This window comes from Zophobas morio, unplaced genomic scaffold (assembly GCF_036711695.1).
Source record: "Zophobas morio isolate AGI-343-1 ecotype UQ-CSIRO unplaced genomic scaffold, CSIRO_AGI_Zmor_V1 ptg000024l, whole genome shotgun sequence".
Lineage (NCBI taxonomy): Eukaryota > Metazoa > Arthropoda > Insecta > Coleoptera > Tenebrionidae > Zophobas > Zophobas morio.
In genome coordinates this window covers 5,483,055-5,504,034 of record NW_026972129.1, presented here as the reverse complement: position 1 = coordinate 5,504,034, position 20,980 = coordinate 5,483,055, and the positions used below count along the sequence as shown (strand labels likewise).

At 36.4% G+C, this 20,980-nt stretch overlaps 1 protein-coding gene across 1 annotated transcript; it reads right to left on the bottom strand.

Annotated features, from left to right (window-relative positions):
* Positions 1-4,399: 4,399 nt before the first annotated feature.
* Iyd (Iodotyrosine deiodinase) lies at positions 4,400-9,535 on the bottom strand. Its single transcript, XM_064064376.1, has 3 exons — positions 9,245-9,535; positions 6,100-6,644; positions 4,400-6,045 (listed from the first exon to the last, which is right to left on the bottom strand). Exons 1-3 carry the CDS (start codon positions 9,390-9,392, stop codon positions 5,863-5,865), a joined length of 876 nt encoding a protein of 291 aa, XP_063920446.1. The 5' UTR covers positions 9,393-9,535; the 3' UTR covers positions 4,400-5,862.
* Between the last annotated feature and the right edge of the window lie 11,445 nt (positions 9,536-20,980).

The window sequence follows — 20,980 nt, the reverse complement described above, 5'->3', positions numbered from 1 at the left end:
TTTTTACTATTTTTTGCTGAATTTTGAAGAAATCCGAACTTAGAAGAATTTGCTGAGCCCGAGAGGAAGACAGAAAAATTCTCAATGCTGCGGCTTTGTAAGTCTACCTTTTAGTCATTCTTGATTTATCTTGCTTTCCATTTTTTCGTCATGTGTTCTCGAGTTCGAATCGTACATGTGTAGCGTTTAATTTATGCGTTTTCGTCGTTACGTTGGGTGTGAACAGTTAGCGCCGGCACAGAAAGTAATCTTTAGTGCTACCACATGTTCCCGTTTGCAGGTGGCACCTTTGACTTTGCGTTGGTTCTTGATTGTTGGGGACGATTTTTCGATAAATTACCGTTCGTTTTTATGATAATTATTCTAATGTTTCCTTAATTTGCCGATTTAACTCTTTTGCTTGCGACATGAATATTTTATGTGCGTCTTTGGGAAGTTCCCGAATTGAAACCTTTTTAATTTAATTTTCTTGCAGTCGATTATTTTATGTTGAATTTTTACCGTTTCAATATGATTTCGTTCTCTGATTATTTAGCCATAGTATTTAGAAACCTCGCATTTTATTTTAATCTAATCGTCTCACTGTATTTTAGCGCATTTATGGTACTAATTTCCCAATATTTAGCTGCACTTATAGACTATGACTGTTCATTTTTGCATGTATTTAACTATCCTGTAACCGTCAATTTATATCGTGAGTGTTGCGCTCGGCGTATTTAGCTAATCAATGAATGTAAAAACTCATTTATCTCTCTTTTTACATGTTTATATTCATAAGTTGTCGTAGATTTAAGTGCATAATTTTAATTCGTTAATTTTAGTTGTTCTTATTATATCAGTGGAGATTTCTCCGAATCCACTGAATTATTGGTTTTATTATTATTTTAGCTATTTTAATGATTTAATTAACAGATAAATGCCCAAACGCAGTTTATCAAATAATTAAGTAAATACTCGATTTCATAGTTAGTAGTTTTCTAAGTTTGTTTATCACGCTCGTAATATTAATATTGTTTAGAAGGTATCGCTCTTATTTAGGGGTTTACCGAATTAATTTTAAGTTTTGCATGCTGATTTTTCTAGGATTAAATTTAATTAAAATCGTGGGTTATGTTCATAGATTTTAGTAAGAGTTTTATTAGTGGAATACAATTGCGTAGCGCTTTAGAAGATAGTTTTGCATGTTGTTTTTTTCGTGTTATGTGTGTAAATTTATTTTCATGTTTTATTTTTCCGTTCATTATTTACACATTTACTCGATTATTATTTTGATATGCTTATAATTCTTTCGTTTAATATATGTCTCAAACTGTTAGAAATGTTTAATTATTACTTCTTCCCCTACATGCAGTTTAGCTCTTCCATTTCCAAGGAAATGGGCCTACACCCAAATAAATAATTTTGTTAGTGTCCAAAAGCTCGGCCGCGGTCAAAACTATTTGGGCACGACACGACTATACAGCTACAATTTCCAGTCTGATCGTTTCGGGTATAGTTTCTGTATCTTCAGCTCTCACGTACCCTATAGGTACAATCGATATTTCAGCACCAATACCGGTGGTGATTACTACCGGAGTTCCATTAATTTTCTCGGTATAAGTAGTTGAACTACTACTTCTGATTAAATTTCTTATTTTCACTTCGTTGGCGGCTTTATTCTCACAAGGGAACATATTTCCCAGGGTACTGGGTCTTTTGATATCTCGGTGAGATCTCTGTTGTGTGCTTTTTCTTGGAACTGGTGATCGAGCACGATAGTTACGTTTGAGATATCCCTGGAGACACATCATTTACCCGTTTTCGAAACAGGCCGTTTCCCTAACATTTTTTTCCGATAACTTTTCTATTTTGTTGGTTTCTTCATTCTCTGGTTCTGCTACGCTGATTTTGTCGCATGTTGCTGTGGTACTGAAAGCAGCTTCAACTTCTAAACCGCGTATCAGAGCATCAGCTGATGTCTGGCCAGTGGCGGCTCGTCAGGGGAGGCAGGGGAGGCAGTGCCTCCCCTGGAAAAATTGACCATTAGTTTTTGTTTTAATATCTGTTAACTTCAAATATATTTTACAGATATAGCAAATAACTTTTATGGAACACTGTGATTCATTAAAACGCGTATTGGTAACATATTTTGAAGTACGCGCTTTCGACAGGAATAAGCGCTGATCATCGCCGTGTAGGCCAGCTTCAGACGGAGGCATGCCTCAGATAGACGGATATCTTCAGTATGATTAGTCAGTGGTGCTAATATGTTTTTGAGAAAGACAATAGTCATCAGTGCTTTATCAAAGCGCCAGCGGAGGCACCAACGCAACGCCTACCGTCCTTAAGCCAATCAGATCGAATTTTTTAATCTCACGGTGAAACTGCACAATGCTGAACAGGTATGCTGAATGCATTGAGTTAGTTGTGCATTAATTAGACGCGAGGAAAGGTATTGACTGCATGTGCATTGCCAAGGTTATGTATTAAAACTTTTAAGTTAACTTGAAATTGAAAACAGTCTGGACAATGAAAATGTGAGTTTTACAATGCTGATAGCAACATAAGAATCTATAATCTCCAGAGTTTCTTATAAAGTTTAAATATTTAAGCACGGTTTTCTTACGACGAACAATTGTATGTCAAAGATTTAGAACCTCTCATCCAGATTTAAGCAGAAATTTATTAATGAATTGATTAAATTAAATGATGATTAAATCAGCCCTAGATCATATGAATTAATATTTAATGTTAATAAAGCAAATTCTGTAGTCTTTACACCTTCTCGTTGGTTTGTGTCAAGCAATTTAATGTTTTTTCTTCGAGAAGTGTACCCATATAGAGATATGTTACTGACTCAGAGTGATTTGTATTGTTGTCATAAAAACGAATAAACAATCTGTCTTTTAACAAAAGTAATTGCCAACATGTTAATTAATACCTGCCGATTTTGAAACGAAAATGTTGCCTCACCTAACAAAAAGACCACGAGCCGCTACTGTGTCTGGCACCTAAATATATACTTGTAACATCTTCTTAACTTCAACGTCCCGAATATCGTTGATAAAAGTTTCTGTTGCAAACCTCTCTTGAATCGGTGGTGCGTACGCGTATGCTAAACGTACCATCCTTTTGACATCTGTTGCAAATTCTTGTAGAGATTTTCCAACTTTCTGTGTGTCCTTGTTTTAGATATTCATCCCCAAATTGCTTAATGCAATATATTTGCTTATATCTTTATCAGACAAGGTTTGAAGTAGATATCTCTAGCGCTGCACCTCGCAGAGCTATCACCAAGGCGGTAAGCCTTCAGTTCTTCTTCCCAAGAAATTGCTGTCACTGCTGCTTCAAAGTGTTTCTTATACGCTAACCAAAGTGTCTAGTTGAATTGTTCTGGGACCCGACGTCACATTACATGAACCAGTGGATGCTGCATTTTTTATTATCTTTTTTTTTTCTTCATTTTGTTTTCTATTCTATCTTCTATATGTTCCTGCACTGATTTCTCGACTTCTTTTACTTTTTTGTCGATTGAAACTATATTTCGTTAGACAATATTTTTCATAATTTCAAAATTTTATCTCATATCCTTCATTTAATCTTTAATTTCTACCATTTCATTTGTGTTTGCTTCGACGTCTATTTGTTAAAACTGAACAATTTATTTTTCGGTAATACAAATTTATACGGCTGACAATACCACGATTATGTATTGCGACTCAACTTAGACTCTAAAATAATTCTCTCATTGACTGGACTAGACTACACCCGTCAGTGGTCTCTATTTAACCAGCCGTAGGCTTCTGGAAAGACCCGGAACGTGGCTTTCGAGGTTGTTGTGGAGTCCACCATCGAGACAACTCCCCCGACTTCCAGGCTTTTCTTTATTCAAGCTCCGCTGTCACCCATGATGAGTCATCGCGCCATACATACTAGAAAAGCCATAGGCGTCGTACCGGGACGGCGTCTAGTGTTATTTCGTAACAATATGTATAGATGATCTTACAACATATGTACACAAAAACAGGAAGAATAACGATACGAAGATTAGCTCCAGATTGCAGAAAGAACTAATACGGTTGCCTATTCGTCTGGGTATGTTTAGGTCTGGAAAAGAACTTCGTTCATATTTCTTTTTGTTATGTCTAAACTTTATTATTGTTTTTGCAACCGCCTTAAAAAATGAATCTAATTTTTAACAAAAACAGTCACACTTGTTTAGATTTTGCAGAAAACTATTTAGGTACGTTAACACATCTCTCACCTTGCTCAGTAAAAGTTGTCAAGAACCTCTTACATGGTGATCCTCCGGACTCTCAGAATCCGTAACCCTACAGATCTATCTGCATACACTAAATATGTAGGTGTTAATTTTTTGTTCGGTTTACGTGAATCTCCTATTCTATAAATGAAACAGTACTAAGATTGTACATAGTTGTAATTAGTAATTATATGCGAAATTAATATGCAGGACTTTAAATATCCTATAAAAACTTACATACATACACTTACATAAGACACACTTGCCCGACATTTCAGGCTCTCATGTCCAAATTGAAAGCGATTCGAGTTACCAAATATTTTTTACAATTTCCTAAGAAACGTAATATACCCATTTACATAAATGTATAAAAAACAAATAATGTACACAACTACACAGTATCATCATCAGTGAAGAATTGCAGAAACAATAATAACAGAATGTATTTAAAAATTACTACAAGCTAACAGAGAGTGTATGATTATATACTTCGAAAAAAAATGAGTTTTTTAAAGTCTTATAGCCTTTCAACTGGGTTGCAATATTGGAAATATTAAAATTATAGCATATTACTTTTTTTTTCTCCTATTTTTATACCTCTATTTAATAACAGGCCAAATATACATATACGAGTACATGTAATTTTTTAAACTTACAAAAATATTTGCAAAAAAATTTTGGCTGCTATATACATTTGGTATAGTGGATGTACGAAGTGTACCAAGTTGAAATTGGTGTAACATGAACCCTTGAGGATATGGCATTTTTCAACCCAACAAAACCCCTCTACTATATACCTACAGCGACAGATGGTACCTACTAACCCCAGTGGGGAAAATTTGGATCGCTGAATGACGTTTTTTTACTAATTTTACTTAATTTAAAACGACAAAATGAGATTCGGGCACCACGATTACCGGCGCCCGGCTTTCCAAATGGTCGCATCCGCCACTGACTAACTAACATGAGCTCACCATAGCCTAATAGAAAACAATTTCAAGTACTTCTGAAACGAGGCCAAAAAAAAACATTTGTTACAAGTACCTAAAATACAGTTTTTGTGGACGAATCGTTGCTGTTTACGAACGGTGCGTAGCCAAGTCTAGAGAAAGTCTTTTACGTATGTTTAATATGTGTTACAAATATTTTTTAGTTAAGCTCCCAAAAACAGCAACGATTAGTCTGCAAAAACTGTGTTTTAGGTACTAGTCCGAAAAATAACTATTTTTTGGATTAAGTCCGACTTAAATGAGTCCGTTTGAGGGCACATAATAAAAACCGATGCATATTTTTTGTTATGGTTCCCGTAAAAAAACTGGTTTGAGTATTGATTATTAGAAAAAGTAGTTGCTTATTCGGAAAGTGCTTAAATTTTTATAAATCACAATTACGGCATACGAGGATATTTTTTAATTTGAACAATCATTATTTAATTAGTCAAAGAAGGCTGTTATTATATATCTTTAGTCAGCTTTGGTTTTATAAATTGAGCACGTCACCTTGTTAGCACTGTACATGTAGAAGTCGTGGTTAAATACAACATAATTATCCATATTGCACTATTAATGAAAATTTAATTTTAACACTAATATAACTCAGTGTACGATAAAAACAAGTTAGGTTTAAAATTCTACCATTATTTCTTCAAGTGGTTTTCTTTCTAGATCTGGAACTAGACAGTCTTTTGAAGGGTAACCCACAGGAAGTAATAAAGTCAGCTTTTCAGAAGAAGGTCTGCCCAAGAGAGTACGAATTGCTGGACCACAGTTAAGTGGAGTTGATGTCAACGAAACCAAACCTGCATACTGTGATAAATAAATTAAATATACAGATAATGAACTAATTTTGGTAATACTTACATGGACGGCCGTTAGTAAGATACCAGTCGCAATTGAAACACTTTGCTCGTTGTAGTAATGAAGTTTTTTCTTTTGATCTGCTCTGAAGCTATACATTTGTTTAAAAACCAAAATTAAACATGGAGCTTCTGTCAAATATTCTTTGACCCAGTTTGTTTTAAATGGTTTAAGATCTGTTGTCCACACTTTTCCCATTCTTTTTTTATAGTTAATTTCTTCTTCTTCCTCGATTATTTCTCTAATTTTTTGTTTCATTTCAAGTGAAGTAACAACAGCATAAGTCCATGGTTCCGTATGTGCACCGCTTGGAGCAGTTCCAGCTGTTTTAATGATATTTTTAATCACGTCCATGGGAACAGCTTCGGAACTAAAACTGCGAACAGTGCGACGTTGATTCATGAGTTCATAAAATTCCTTAGCTCTACGTAGTGTTTCGTCAGCAGGAAATTTCTTGTAGTTTAACGGAATATGTGGTAAGTTACTAGGAAGGGCAGGTGTAATGTCTTCGTCTGATTCATCGGATACTTCATTTGCAACTTCAGCAACTACAATAACATCATAACAGTATGTACAATTTATCAAGAAGGAAAATTAACTAAAATATGTACGGGTTGTACAAGACACAAAACAGGTATAATCCTACTCGAGTGAACCAAGTATTTTGTCAAGTAAAGAAAACAAAACTGTAAAGCTGGTAACAAATCTGCTGGTGACATAAAAAAAACAAACAATAATAAAATTGTTGTAACACAGAAGCGCAAAGAGATAATATGTACTAGTCAAAAATGTATTTTTCGCATGTAGTAGAAATGATTTCGATTTTACTTCACGGATTTGCATGCGGTTTTCACCAATAGATACAGTGATTCACGACGATGGCTTAGGTGTATAATTTATCAAGGTTTTGTATAAATTGGCCGAATTATGGTAAGAATTGTCGAGTCAGTCAGAAAAAACCATGCTTTCTGAGAGATGAAAGATTTAGAAATTAATTGACTTATTTCAGTAGATAGGATTGAATAAACAGTGTTTGTAATATATAGTTTCAGGTAATATTGAAATAAGTTAAATAATACATATATACAACTTCATTACGTCAGACAAATGATCAGGACATACATAGATGCTTAATACCACCCGTGCGAAGCCGGGCCGGGTTGTTAGTATTTAATAAAATCTAAAAATACTAGGTTCAAGTTTTTTAAAAAATATTTATTTAAGAATGTTAGAAAATTATTTTTGGAAAATCGTCCGATCATCTATTTTGACTTGTATCCCAATAAACTACTTGTGGATACCACCCCTGCAATAGAGGTTTTAGGGTAAATGTATCTACATTTATACTATGTTGGTTTTACTTTTTGACTTACTCTTACACAATTAGTTAATCAGTCAAGTAGATACATGCAGCGGTCTAAAAACAAAAATTTATTTACATTAACAAAAAAATGTGTAGAATTTCATGCATACTTTGTAACTAGGCTCACCTTACAAATTTATGATGATTATTAACAGTGTATAAATACACGAGAAAGAACGATTTTTCTAATCTGAAAATTTCAATTTAAGTAGTGAATCAAAATCAATAAGTTAATAATAGTATATCATACGCCAAGACAATCATTATATACCGAACTCAGATTAGAGCCCGAGACGCGAAGGGTCGAGGGTTATAAGTTGTATACTTATATATATATATATATACTTATAAACGTCAGGTCTATAATGCTCTTCACTACCATAGCGTACATACTATTTTTTTCACTAGTAGCGCACTACAAAACACAGATTTAAAAAAATTTCAATTTATTAAAAGTAACATAACAACATTGACATCACCTAACTAGGTTTTGATGTTTTCCGTCATTATTTTTGGACGTTTGAAAAGTTGGTTTGAATGAACTAATGAGGTTTTTAATTTCGAATTGTCAATTAATTGATGTTATTTTATTTAGGAAATATGTTAAACAGTGAACTATGTACCCCTGCCGAGATGCTGTTATGGCAGTTAGCACTTTTACATTTCTCGTGAAAATAATTTAAAAAATCTGGTAATAATGACCAATTTTCGTTTGCTAAGGCATTAGATAACCTCAATTTTTATTATAGACCTTGGTCCATAATAACTTCACTTCCATTATTAACCTTGGTCAAATTTAATTATCATTATTGACTTTGGTAGAAAAAAACGAATTCACTACTCACAGACAAGCATGATAATGGTGGATTTCTACGCTACTAGTAAAAAAAGAAACTTTATTTGTTTGTACATAAAATATTATAACGGTGTCGTTTGCATTTTCATTCTAGTGTTTAAATCTATTTTTGTCTATATTGAATAATAACTAATTTTTTTCTATTATTAGTAATAATAACACAACAGTAGTATGAAACAGCAAAACTAGGACCTATGCTTGATTGCATCTAACATAATATACAGTTAGTAACATTACACAAAACTGTGGCAGGTATTATACAAGATAAAAAATATGTGACGCTGGACTGAAAATTAAGGCCTTTTTCGAAAAAAAAATATTTCCAAGCTGGAATGTGGAATCTAATTTTATATTTTTGTGGATTTTCTAATGTTCACGTATCATGCATCCAAGCATAGAAAATCATCTTTACTGCCAGCCTACTTTTTAAAGTAATTTGGAATAAAACAAAATGCTAATAATTTACCAGTCGAGAATATTATTAGTTTAGTATAAAACTATAAGTAAAAGAGTTTAAACACATAAAATTAAGTTATTAGTTATTAGTTTTGTACTTCTTGTCCGTTTTGACGTATTTTTAAAACGTGTATAAATGTTTCCAACTCAAGTAACAAAATATTTAAATGCTTCAATATTTCTATAAAAGAAAAATTAATCGTACTCACAAATTTTTAACCAAACCAAAAATTTGGGAAGGTTTTTTTTGTTGTCAGCTTAATTGCTAAATGTTATTTTTTATAAAGGTTAAAACTCGTGACGTGATAACATACTTAAAATGGTGTCAAGATTTTAGAATGATTTTTTTTTTATATTTTTTCAGATAAACTAATGCGGAAAACATATTATTGCATACATGCTTCACTTATGTTCAGGTGTTTTTTTTTTGAAAAAAATAAATTAAAATGCAAATAATTTAAAAAAATACTTACTTTGATCGGGAGTTTTGAACTCATCATCCTTCTTTTGTTTACCATAAGAAACGGTTCCTTTTTTTCCAATATAGGCGTAAATTATTCGCGCTACGCCATATAAAACTAACCCAGTAACAAAATATTGCCAGTACAACTCAAAAAACATCTTGATCCACTATGAAATAACTTGTTCTGTGTTATCTGAACAGAAAGTAAGTTGGTGACCCCAATTATTGCAATATCACTGTTGAAACTGTGTAGAGGAATTATAACGTATCCAATTTAAACAAGTCTTGTTACGCATTGAGTCACAAGTGCAAAAAGTATTTAGTAAATTAATTCGGTGTGTGCATTGATCCAAACATACCCACCTAGATTACAGTGTACAATAAGTTTGAATATGATAAAAGGTGTGTTCTGTAACTGCGTGGAAGAAATAATCGATATTATGTGTTATCTAAAACATCTCGATTGTCATGTGTAGCTACCAACAAAACTTTACTAAACATATATTTTTATGTAAATTAAAGTATAGGTAAAAGCATAAAAAACGTAAAAACAACTATTTAAAAATTATTGAATTTGCTCAAAGTGGCTATGGTACAATGAATGATAAAAGAAAATCTTTGTAATTTACGAAGTCGAAGCCACAAATTTGATCATATTAGCATTGTTTGTTTAATTTTCCAGACTGGATGTGTGATTATTTCATTAACATTCCGAGGGTGGCAAAAATAACTCACTGAACATATGAAGAACATCAAAATTAGGTATATCACGTATATGACCGGCGTAATTTTTGCGGGGAGTCATAAATGGGCAAATTTTAATTAACAATTTACCATACTTACAACAACCTTAAAATAGTTGTAAGATTGTGCAGCATTCGATTTTGCAATTTCAAAGTTAAAATATAAAGTGTTATATAATTTTGATTTTTTTTAATCTGGATATCTGTGGTAAAAACTGAACACGGATTCATAAACCACAAGTGCTGGAGTACGTTATTTTATAAAATTTAAATAGCATTATGGTGGCGCACTTTGTATTAAAATTTCCCGCTGAAAAAAAATCAGCGGTGGCAAATTGCATTTAAATAATTTGAATTTGAAAAATAAATAAAGAAAATCGTTAAACAACAACAAACTTGGCAACCATGTGTTCAGTTTTGGTAGCGGAATGTGTTGGTAGTTAGTTGGTGAGGTGTTGGTGGCAATGCAAGGAAAGTAGACTGATTTTGGTTTTAGAATTTTAGATAATTTTTTTTTTTTTTATGTAAATGTTTATTGTCACATCAACCACGAAGGGTTATTAGTGACAAGGCGGTACAATAAAAGATGTATAATACAATGTGCAATCCTTAGATTAACTGCAGAAGGCCGGCTGCTGTGAGGAACTGCAAAAGCTTTTCTACAGCTGGGAGATCACCAAGAACTTCGGTAAGTGATGGTAGCAGTGACCAGCGGATGCGGTTCTGTTGAAATGTGGTACAGTGGAGTAGAATATGTTCCACTGCTGGTACTGACTTGCACTTCGTACACTGAGGTGGGACCTTATCGAGTGAGAACAGATAAGCATGAGCCAATCTGGAATGCCCAAGCCGGAGTCGGGAGATTAAGACTTGGCCCTGGCGAGTACTAGGTAGAGGCAACCGTGTTGTGACGTTGGGCTGGATTTTGCGTAGATGGGAGGGATGCGTGTCCCATTTGCGTTGCCAGGATGCTACAATGCGAGTTCGAAAGAGACTCTTAATATCCGTAGATGGGACAGCTATAAGAGGTTTCGAATTGACTGAAAGTATCGCTTCCTTAGCTAGGGTGTCTGCCATTTCATTGCCTGTTATGCCCATATGAGATGGTATATAGCAGAAGAGAATTTCTTTGCTCTGAAGTCGAAGTTGTTGAAACTGTTCTTGGATACGAACTACGAGTGGATTGACTGGAAACAACGCCTTGAAGGCTTGCAGTGCGCTCATGGAGTCCGTGAAGAGCACGAAGTGGAATCCTGGGAGGTTGACGATGTGGTTAAGGGCTTCCAGGATATTGTATAATTCCCCAGTCAACACGCTGCTGTAAGTTGGAAGTGAAAATTGGAGGACGTCGGTTGGGGTCTTCACCGCAGCGCCGACTCCCTGTGATGATTTAGATGCGTCCGTGAAGAGATGTGTGTGGTCCGGGAATTGTGATGTTAAAGCTCGATACTCTGCCTGAATGACGGAAGGTGGTGTGGTGTCTGTTTTGTAGATAGACATAGAGATATTGACTGGCAGTGGAGAATTGACCCATGGAGGATTCGAAGTAAAGGTTTGAGAAAGTGTCTGAGGAAAGCTGGGTAGGTCGAGCTGTTGAAGATCACTACGTAGTCTTTTGTTGAAAGGATTTTGAAGGGCTGGGTCAATTGGTGATTCCAAGATTGGTCGTCTAAGAGGATTGTTCGGGTTTCTAGCGATGTGGACCACATAACTGAGGCGAAGATAATGGAAACGATCAATGAGAGGGAATTCATTTGCTAAGCAATGTAAGCTAGAAACCGGTGACGTTCGAAATGCGCCGAACGCAAGTCTAAGAGCAGTGTTCTGAATCGTACAAATAGGGCCAAGGTACGATTTTTTGCAGGTGGAGTACACAACTGCACCATAGTCGATCCTTGATCTTATTATCATTTTGTAAACTTGGAGAAGTGTCAGCTCCCCAGCTGTGATGGGCTAAGATCTTTAAGAGGTCAAGCAGTTTGGAACAGGTTCGTTTGAGAAAATTAAGGTGTGGCTTCCAAGTCAAATGTTGGTCAAAAATTTATTTTCTTCTAGATACTCTAAGTTGACATTTCCCAGTTTTAGAGTTGGTTTTTCTTGAACTTGTCGTTTAGTGAACAACATACACTTGGATTTAGTGGTGGAAAATCTGAGGCCTGTCGTTGCTGACCAGTCTTCTAGATCTTGTAGGGAGCTCTGCAGAAGGTTACGCATCGACGCTAGGTCTTTCCCTTTAGTGAATATCACTAGATCATCGGCGAAGAGGTGGGCTTTAATTGGTGGAGAAATTTTTTGAAAGATATTATTGATGGTTAACAGGAAAAGCGTGACACTGATAACAGAGCCTTGTGGTATTCCATTTTGAAGCATCTTGACAGAAGAGACGGTGTTGTTATTGCGAACAGTGAAACTGCGGTCTTGAAGGAAGTTATTGACATAGTGAGCAATATTGCCCGTAAATCCAAGGTTGACCAGGCTTCTAAGGATGTTATCCCTCCAGGTCATGTCGTACGCTTTCTCGATGTCGAAGAAAATTGCCAACACTTTCTGCTTGTTTGTGAATTCTGTGGATATTTCAGACTCTAGATGAGCGATGCTGTCCATTGTGAATCGGTATTGTCGAAAACCGCTCTGGCATGGATGTAGGAGTCCCTCTTTTTCGAGATACCAACGGAGGCGACGATTCACAATTTTTTCAAGCAATTTACAAGTGCTACTAGTCAATGATATGGGCCGGTAGGAGTTGACATCACTTTTGGGCTTTTGCGGTTTTACGAAAGGTAATATAATCGCTTGAGACCAGATGTGCGGAAACTGGCGAGTTTGCCAGACTTGATTGAAGATTTTCAAGATAATTTGCTTTCCAAGTGGAGAAAGATATTTGAGGAAGACGATAGGGATATCATCAGGGCCTGGAGAGGAATTTCGAGTGGTAGCTAATGCTTCATCTAGTTCTAGGAGTGAGAGCGGAGCGTTAATAGGATGAGTTTCTAGATCGTCTAGTAAGAGTGGCTGCGATTCAATTTGTTTTTTCAGTTGGCAAAATCTCGGGTCGTAATTTGAATCTTGAGAAGACATTTCAAATTTTTCGGCGAATAGTTCGACCAGTTCTTGTTCATCTCTGGTGAGCGTATTGTGGTGTAATAACGCTTGCGGTGTTTGGTACGAGGCGATTCCTTTAAGTCTATTGATCTTATTCCACAAAGTTTTTGGCGGCGTCCTAGGAGTTAGCGTAGATACGAAGGTATTCCAAGATGATTTTTTGCTCTGCTTCATACAATATCTCGCCTTAGCTCTATATTTCTTAAACTCGACTAAATGTTCAACTGTTGGGCGTCTTTTCCGTTGATTGTATGCTCTCTTACTTTTTTTTATCGCCTCTTTACATTCAGGGTTCCACCAAGCTACCTGTTTATGGGGCCCACTGGATGTAATCTTCCCTATAGATTTAGAGACCGCATCAAGCAAAATCGCATTGAACTGGTGGATAGTAGTGTTGATATCACTACTTGGCTGAAACGAATCCAGTGCATTAGTTGTATCATCCATGTACTTACTCCAATCTGCTTGTGGTAGATTCCACATCGATCTGGCAGAGGAGGTGTGTGACATTTGCTGCTCTAAGTCGTTATCTATACGAATAGGGAAATGATCACTGTCATGCAGGTCGGGAAAAGGTGACCATGTGAAAAAGGCAAGTAACTGAGGGTCACATAAACTTAAGTCGATGGCTGACATACTGCCAGATGCCAAGTTCACTCTTGTAGGCTGTCCGTTATTAAGGAGACATAAGTTACATAAGTCAATGAATTTTTCAACTTCAGTTCCACTTCGAGTAGTACTGCTGGACCCCCACAAGGTATTGTGCGCATTAAAATCCCCAACTATGAGACACGGCTGAGGGAGTTGTTGATAGAGATCGCAGAGTTCTTGACTAGTAAGTAACTTCGAAGAAGGAATGTAGACATTGCATATTGTAAATTTTTGTTTCATGTGTACCACCACCGCCACTGCTTCTATTTCTGTAGTCAGCTGGATTTCGTAGGACGGGAAGCTGGTTTCAACGTATGTGGCGACTCCTCCGCTAGCTATAATAGACGTTGTTCTGTTTTTATGATAAGTGGCATAATTGTTCATGTCGTAGCGCTTATTATCTTTTAGATTAGTTTCCTGGAGGCAAATAATAGAAGGTCGAGTTTGAGTAGTTAAAACTTGCAGATACGGTAGTCGGGCATATAGCCCATTGAGGTTCCATTGCAGGATGAATTTTAAAATAAACTTTGTTGGGACGACGAATCAGAATCGTCGTCCGTTTTAAATGACTCTGCAGAAAGGCCCAGTTGATTTTTAAGCCTTTTCTGGATCCGAGTAAAACGATTTTTCATACTTCGATTGTCAAGGGTGGGGTATAGGTCATATAGCATATTAAGAAGGCCCCTAATGTCATCCGTATAATCCTTTGAAACTGATAGTGGGTCAGAATTTCCAGAGACATTGGTCATAAAGTCGCAGAATTGAATGAAATTGAGCACATAGTGGTTATTATCATTGTCGAACAGGGATTTTACACATTCCAGTCTTTCGGAAACAGTACTAGGAAGTATACTATCCGTTGAGTCATAGCGTTGCAAGGAGTCTGATCTTTTTTCTTGGGACGCTTTCTTTCTTTTTGCTCGCTCTTCAGGTCTTTTAAATTTTGTTGCTTGTAATTCGTCTGTATGGATCTGCGCTGTTATGGACGTTGAGGGGTCAGAAGTTTCAGAGTCAGTTGGTCGTTTTTTGGACTGTACCTTAGGGTCTAAAATTCCCTCCAAGGAAGAATTCTGGCTTGGTTGGTCTTCTTCTGAAATAGGGCTTGGTATGTTCTTGCACTGACTTGCTGTATGACCAGATTGTTTACATAGAAAACAAGTAAGGTCATCAAAATCCAAAAAAATTCTATAATCGGTTTCATCATATTTTACGACTACCGAGGATGTTAATTCTAGGGCTGGATCAGGTAGGATATACACTTGACGTCGGAAGCTTAAAACATGTCGAAATTCTGCGTCGGGGATACCCGTCCTAAGGAAATTTATTGGGGACACGATTTTAAAACCCATGGTTTGAATAACATTTTCAATTACTTCGTGTGGAATTGATGGGTACACGTTGGAGATTATGATTCTTTTGGCGGGAGTAATTAAACGACGGATATCTATATTCACATTATTAACAGTGATAGTTGCGTGTTCTGAAACGATTTTGTCTACTAACTCCACAGTTGCCAGATAGACACAAATTCTCCCGTTAGATATTCGTGACGCAAAAATAATATTTTTGGGGTCCACAATGTGACCTAATGCTAGCAAGTAATCTCTTAGTTTTAAGTCTGCAACGACGTTCATAATGATGGCTTGTTCTTTCTTGGGGAAACTGTTTTGAACATTAGTGGAAGTTTGACTTTGTGATTGCGACCTAAAGTGTAGTTTGATTTTGTAGTTTCAAAAATACGCTTTCTTTAAATGAAAAGTAATCGTAGCGACAGTTTTCCCGCAAGCGTAATTAGTTATTGTTTTTCTAATTGAAAATGTGTAAATTTTTTGCGATATCGTTAACACGTGGTTTATTGGTTGTAAATTCGCAGTTTGAGTAAAGATTTTTAACTGTTCCTGGTTCTAACACATTTTAACAATCATAAAATTGTTCATAAACCACGTGCTAAATTCACTAATTTAGGATTCATACTCATTCATTCTTTTGTTTATCAAATTATAACTAATTTTGATCTTATCGTATTTGGAAATACGTTTATTATTACTTTTTTTTTTTTTTGTTGGTATGTGATGTCGGGGTTCGATCCACGAGGTAATCTGTGAATGCGATTTGATATAATGAATCACTTGAAATAACACCTGTTTTAACACCTCTCATGTAAATTGTTTGTTGCTTAAGATTTTTGATAAAGTGTGGCATAATTTAATTTTGTTTGTTTTCTTCCTTGTGATTATAATGCTCTGCTTCTATTTGCTATCGCCAAAATTCAGAATATTCTAACTCTAACAAGCAAAAGTGCCAAACCTAACTTTTAAAGCCGCCGTAAGACTACCATAAAAGTATGAACTTCTGACAAATCATGTTTATTACTCTACTACTCATGTAGAAGAGCGAGATGAGGATGAGTCAAGCGAAGCGGTATTGAAAGTAGGGCCAGCGTTTCGCTTAGCTCATCTTCAGCACGCTCCTGTGCAGGTGTTTATTCATAAATAGAAGTTCATACTTTTATGGTAATTCTATGGTGGGCTTTAAAAATCTCCCACTTGTATTTCCCACTATTGCAAGCACGACGAAAGATATTTGCAAATGACTTCAATTACGGGAATCGCAGCTGTAAAATTTCCGACCACTTCGGAAAGTGGACCCAGCATAAAACTGTCAATCAAAATTATCGCCACCCTTACCTTTCTAGGACCGTATTTGTTTCAATACGTGAACAGGTAGATTGTTAAACGGACCGCTTTCAAGGAATTTAATCTTAAAATTTAAGGACACATGCAAGTGTGGTTCTTAGAACTTTTTAAATCTTTGCAAATACATATTTCCTAGAAAAATTCCAATAAAAATTAACTCTACCATGATTCATTCAGGGTATTACACGAATGAGTGCGAGCCCAACTAAATTGGAAATGCAACCCAAAATACACCATCCAAGCTTACATGGATATTTTTTTAAGTTTTATAAATTCTTTTTTCAAAAATAAACATAGTGGGCAATTTTGACTTTTGTTAATCTGCCGGCTTTAATCTTGCATGATTCTTGCACTACGGTCAGATGGTAGGGATGAATTTATTGACTTTCAAAATCCTGTTGATAGAGGCTACACTAACACTTACTGCAGCGGCCACTGTTTTTCGACTCACGTGAGAGTCATTTTCCACCATTCCTAAGACAGCAATCTCATTTTCGGGGCCGGTAGCTGTACTCCGCCTTCGTTTTTTAATTGGTGGCCAACTCTCCCGTAACGACATTTCCAGTTTTTTAAAGATTTTGTTAGTAGGTGCTCTTTTCTACGGATAATGTTCCGCATACATTCTAGCTGTTGTTCGTACATTCCCCATAAATAAGAATCAGGTCCGTTTTATCGTTATTTGAATACATTTCAAATGCTGACAACCAGTGACACATTTCTAACGCCCGGATAACTATGTTTAGCGCTATTTGAAATTTAAAAGAGGCATCCAAATAAGTTTTGAATTTGTATTTTAGGGTGCATTTTTAATAACTGCAGGCTCGTACTCATTCGTGTAATGCCCTGTATCAACGCTCCAAAATTTGAAGTCCGGCCCCGGCTGAAGTCGTACCTCTGTTGCGAAGGGTTCGTAATGGTGTTATTGCAGGTTGCGGTCCAAAGTACTAAAGACCCCTCATAAAGTAATTGACGGCGTTTGCAATTATCTTTCGTAGTACTTTACTATAATACTATAATATAGAATTTAGGTACCAGATTAGAGGACTAGAAGACTGGAAGTCTACACGGTTGTCTTATTTGCGAAGATGGAGGTAGGCCCTCAGTGATGCAGTTACCTTAATTCAGATTTCTCTTTCTTTTCTTTTTTTTTGTAATATTCAAATACCGGGTTAGTCACGAGAGAATTACTTCTGAAAATTATTTTTACGCAACCCAAAATACTAATATCCTGTACCACTTGATATTATCTAAATTTAAAATGAAATGCCTAATCCATGATTGCTTTGACTTTGACAGTGTCACTTTGACGTTAATTAATTTTTAACATTTTTTTTTCATCGTTGACTCGCCTCTAGAGCCCCATTGGATCGACGACATACAGTCAGATCAATCTGGGCCATACTGAAGCCGTAAGTGCTCTTCCAATGTTGTTCGCCGCTAATGTGTATGTGTTAATTCGCCATCTCTACGTCACCTAGAGCCTCTTCGAAGTGCAAATCTGCAACCTCTGGACTTCTTCGGCCATCCATTTACAAAAAAGCCGTAGCATCCCCCCAAAACGCCCAACATTTTCAACAGATTAGTAGTTAAATTATTTACTTACTTGTTTGAGTTTGTGTTGTAACCTTTGAATAAAATGCCTTAAAAGGAATTTTTAGAAATAATTTTCTCGTGATTAATCGGTTGCAAAAGATCAAGAGACACACTGACAAATTTATTAGCGGCGCCGGAGGAGATTTCCGACTGGCTGCGGTACCACCATAGACACTCGCGTAACCTCATTTTCCACAATTGCCAAAATGAGATTGCCAAACTCAAAGCAATCATGGATTAAGCATTTCATTTTAAATTCAGTTAGTATCAAATGGTACATGGTATTCGTATTTTGGGTTGCGTAAAAATAATTTTCAGAAGTAATTCTCTCGTGACTAACCCTGTATTGGCATAGATTTGGAACAATTGTTTTGATTTTAAAAATTAGGCAGTTTTTTATGGCTGAGAATTAAGGGATCTTCAACCTGCGCAACATACACTTGGTTCCAGCTTTTTTTTTTTGTCGGGATGGAGAAATAAACGATTTTTGTGTCTTCCATATTTTATGTTTTATTTGGAGACGCTTTTTCCAACCTAGGGATTCACCACTTCACATTTGAACGCATTCTGTCATAATAAAAAATACTACGTATATAGGGTTCGACTTTTGCTGACAATTACAGTTCAAGGTCAAATTTTTGAATTTTTCTGTGGTTTTTAAAATTTTGTTCACATGTCAAATTTTGGCGGGATGTTTGGGTTAATCACGTTTACTATTGCAAGAGTTGGAGTAAATTACACGAAATAAAATTAAATTTTTACGTAGGCAACCAACAATGTAATGGAAAGTGAAGCAAAATCAATACAATTTGTATCTCCCACACATTCTACGGATTGATTCTGACCAAAATGTACAATTAGCGTTTAGATTCATTCATTTTCCGTTCAGCACAAAATACGTTGTCCTTTAAAGGACGAGAGGGTGCTACTACAACTCCTCGATTCCCAATTAATAAATGGAAAATTTGAGGGCTTGATGGCGGTGGGTGGACGTGTTTGCCTCTCCAACAAACCCTCCTGAAGAACGTCACCAGATGCGAAACTGTGGGGGCAGAAAATTTGGGATCTCGAGTAACACAACGTTCATACTCCGGGGATATTGGGGCACGCTTCGCCCGGGTTCTGTGGCGAACCTTTCGGGACTCCAGGTGGGACAAGAACTCGTGAGCCTTCTTGAACGTTCTCTCTCCTTTAGGGAACGCGCCCTATCCCATCTAAACTTCATCTGAAAAAAGTCGCATTAGATTGGACACACTGTCCTTTTCACACTGCGGCGGCATCAAGGAGCGCACAACGTTGAATCGTTTCAAGAAGAAGTACACCATGCGGGAACCTCGGCGGGGGTCGAAAGATTTGGACATGAAATCATCCAGGAAGTTCACGGGGTTCCTCCAGGAATCGTTCTGGACGAGCCACTGCTTACAGCTGGTCCTCTGCTCTCAGCATTCACGGTTTTCCGGTTCCTTTGACGAGATTTGCTCTTCCAAACGATATCTCCACCTCCCAGCTTACACTTCTTCACCATCGTCGGCGGGGCGCTCTTTCTTATTTGAATTTAAATACAAAGTAGGCTAGTTTCAGCAGTGCTCTAAATATCTAAAATAGAAAAAAAGGAATCAGTGTACTTATCAGTCCTAATTGTGAAACAATCGTTTGCTTCATTACAAATAATTATTTCAAAAGATCCAGTGACTAGGGAATAGATTTATCATCTGGTGTTACTTTGAGCAATCCATTCATAGCTGAGAACTGAATACTTGGTGGAATGAAATCCAGTAAAACCTCTTTCATTTAAAAGATTAGACGGTTGAGGAAGCATCCTTCCTGGGTATTCGTCATAGCTACCCTACATAAAAATTAGGAAAGAAAAATCGGATAGGGCAATTAGGTCGATACAAAATTCAATAAAAACAGAACTGAAAAAACTGTAAGTAAAAGCAATAAGTACAAATTCTCGCACAACATTATAAAACAGCGAAATAAATACGAAAATAGAGTTCAAATATTTATACTACATGAACGCGTGAACATATTACCAGTGGCGGCTCGTGACTGTCTGATGTGGTGAGGCGATGATAGAAATTTGACAATAATAGTAATATTACTTGGTCTTACTAGTTAGTAATGATAGAAGTCTTGCCTGAATACCGGTCATTCCCGGGTCAGTGGTAGGTCCTAATAATAATAATAACACCCATAACACATTGAATCAACAATGTTTTTACAAGTCAAAATTTTGTTGAAAGTAGCACTTTCTTGGAGGGATTCGGGAATAGTTGTTGTGTTCTTTTCTAAACGTTTTAAGCCCATGAAATTTTTAATGTGTACTTTGGAACTTTCATGTAACTTTGCACTTCGGATGAAATTCTTTAAATCGTCATATCCCGGGATGTTGTGTAAATATTACGGCAGAGCCATTTATATGTTTCATAGGTACCAAGTTGATTTAAAAGACTTGGAGAACTGACGATTCTGTCGCTTATCAATGGAAGTTAAATGAATTAACGGTTTTGACTGCCCGATATTTAGCAAAATTCGCCGACGTTCTAGCTCGGTTCGCCGTGAAAACGGCGTTTCAAGAAGCAACATGACAATATCGTACTCGGGATTCATTTTTCACTCATCTGTACCTATGAAAGAGACAATAACACAAAACACCAACACGTGGGTTTTTATTCACGTTCATGCTAATTACCAACGCACCCCGCAACCCTACCGTTCTGTAAAATAAATGGAAAAATGGTTTAATGAGTACGCCGAAATTGGCCGAGAAGCACCGAAGGTATCGCCTCAGTTCCGAGCGAACGCATGTATAGGAATATAGGAGCTGAGCCATGGAAATCCGTGTCTGTGATTGGGCTTCGCTGGTTCAAGTGAACCGACGTTCTGGCCGCTTCAGTTAAAGAAATAGGGCATAAATCGTACGATATTCAACGGAAAATGTCAGCAGGAAGCGTAAAA

Excerpts from the sequence above, each read along its gene's own strand:
- Iyd (XM_064064376.1), bottom strand. The coding sequence starts at position 9,392 with ATGTTTTTTGAGTTGTACTGGCAATATTTTGTTACTGGGTTAGTTTTA. Across the intron at positions 6,645-9,244 it reads GTTCAAAACTCCCGATCAAA|TTGCTGAAGTTGCAAATGAA; the intron begins GTAAGTATTTTT and ends ATGTTATTGTAG. Across the intron at positions 6,046-6,099 it reads TCTTACTAACGGCCGTCCAT|TATGCAGGTTTGGTTTCGTT; the intron begins GTAAGTATTACC and ends TATTTATCACAG.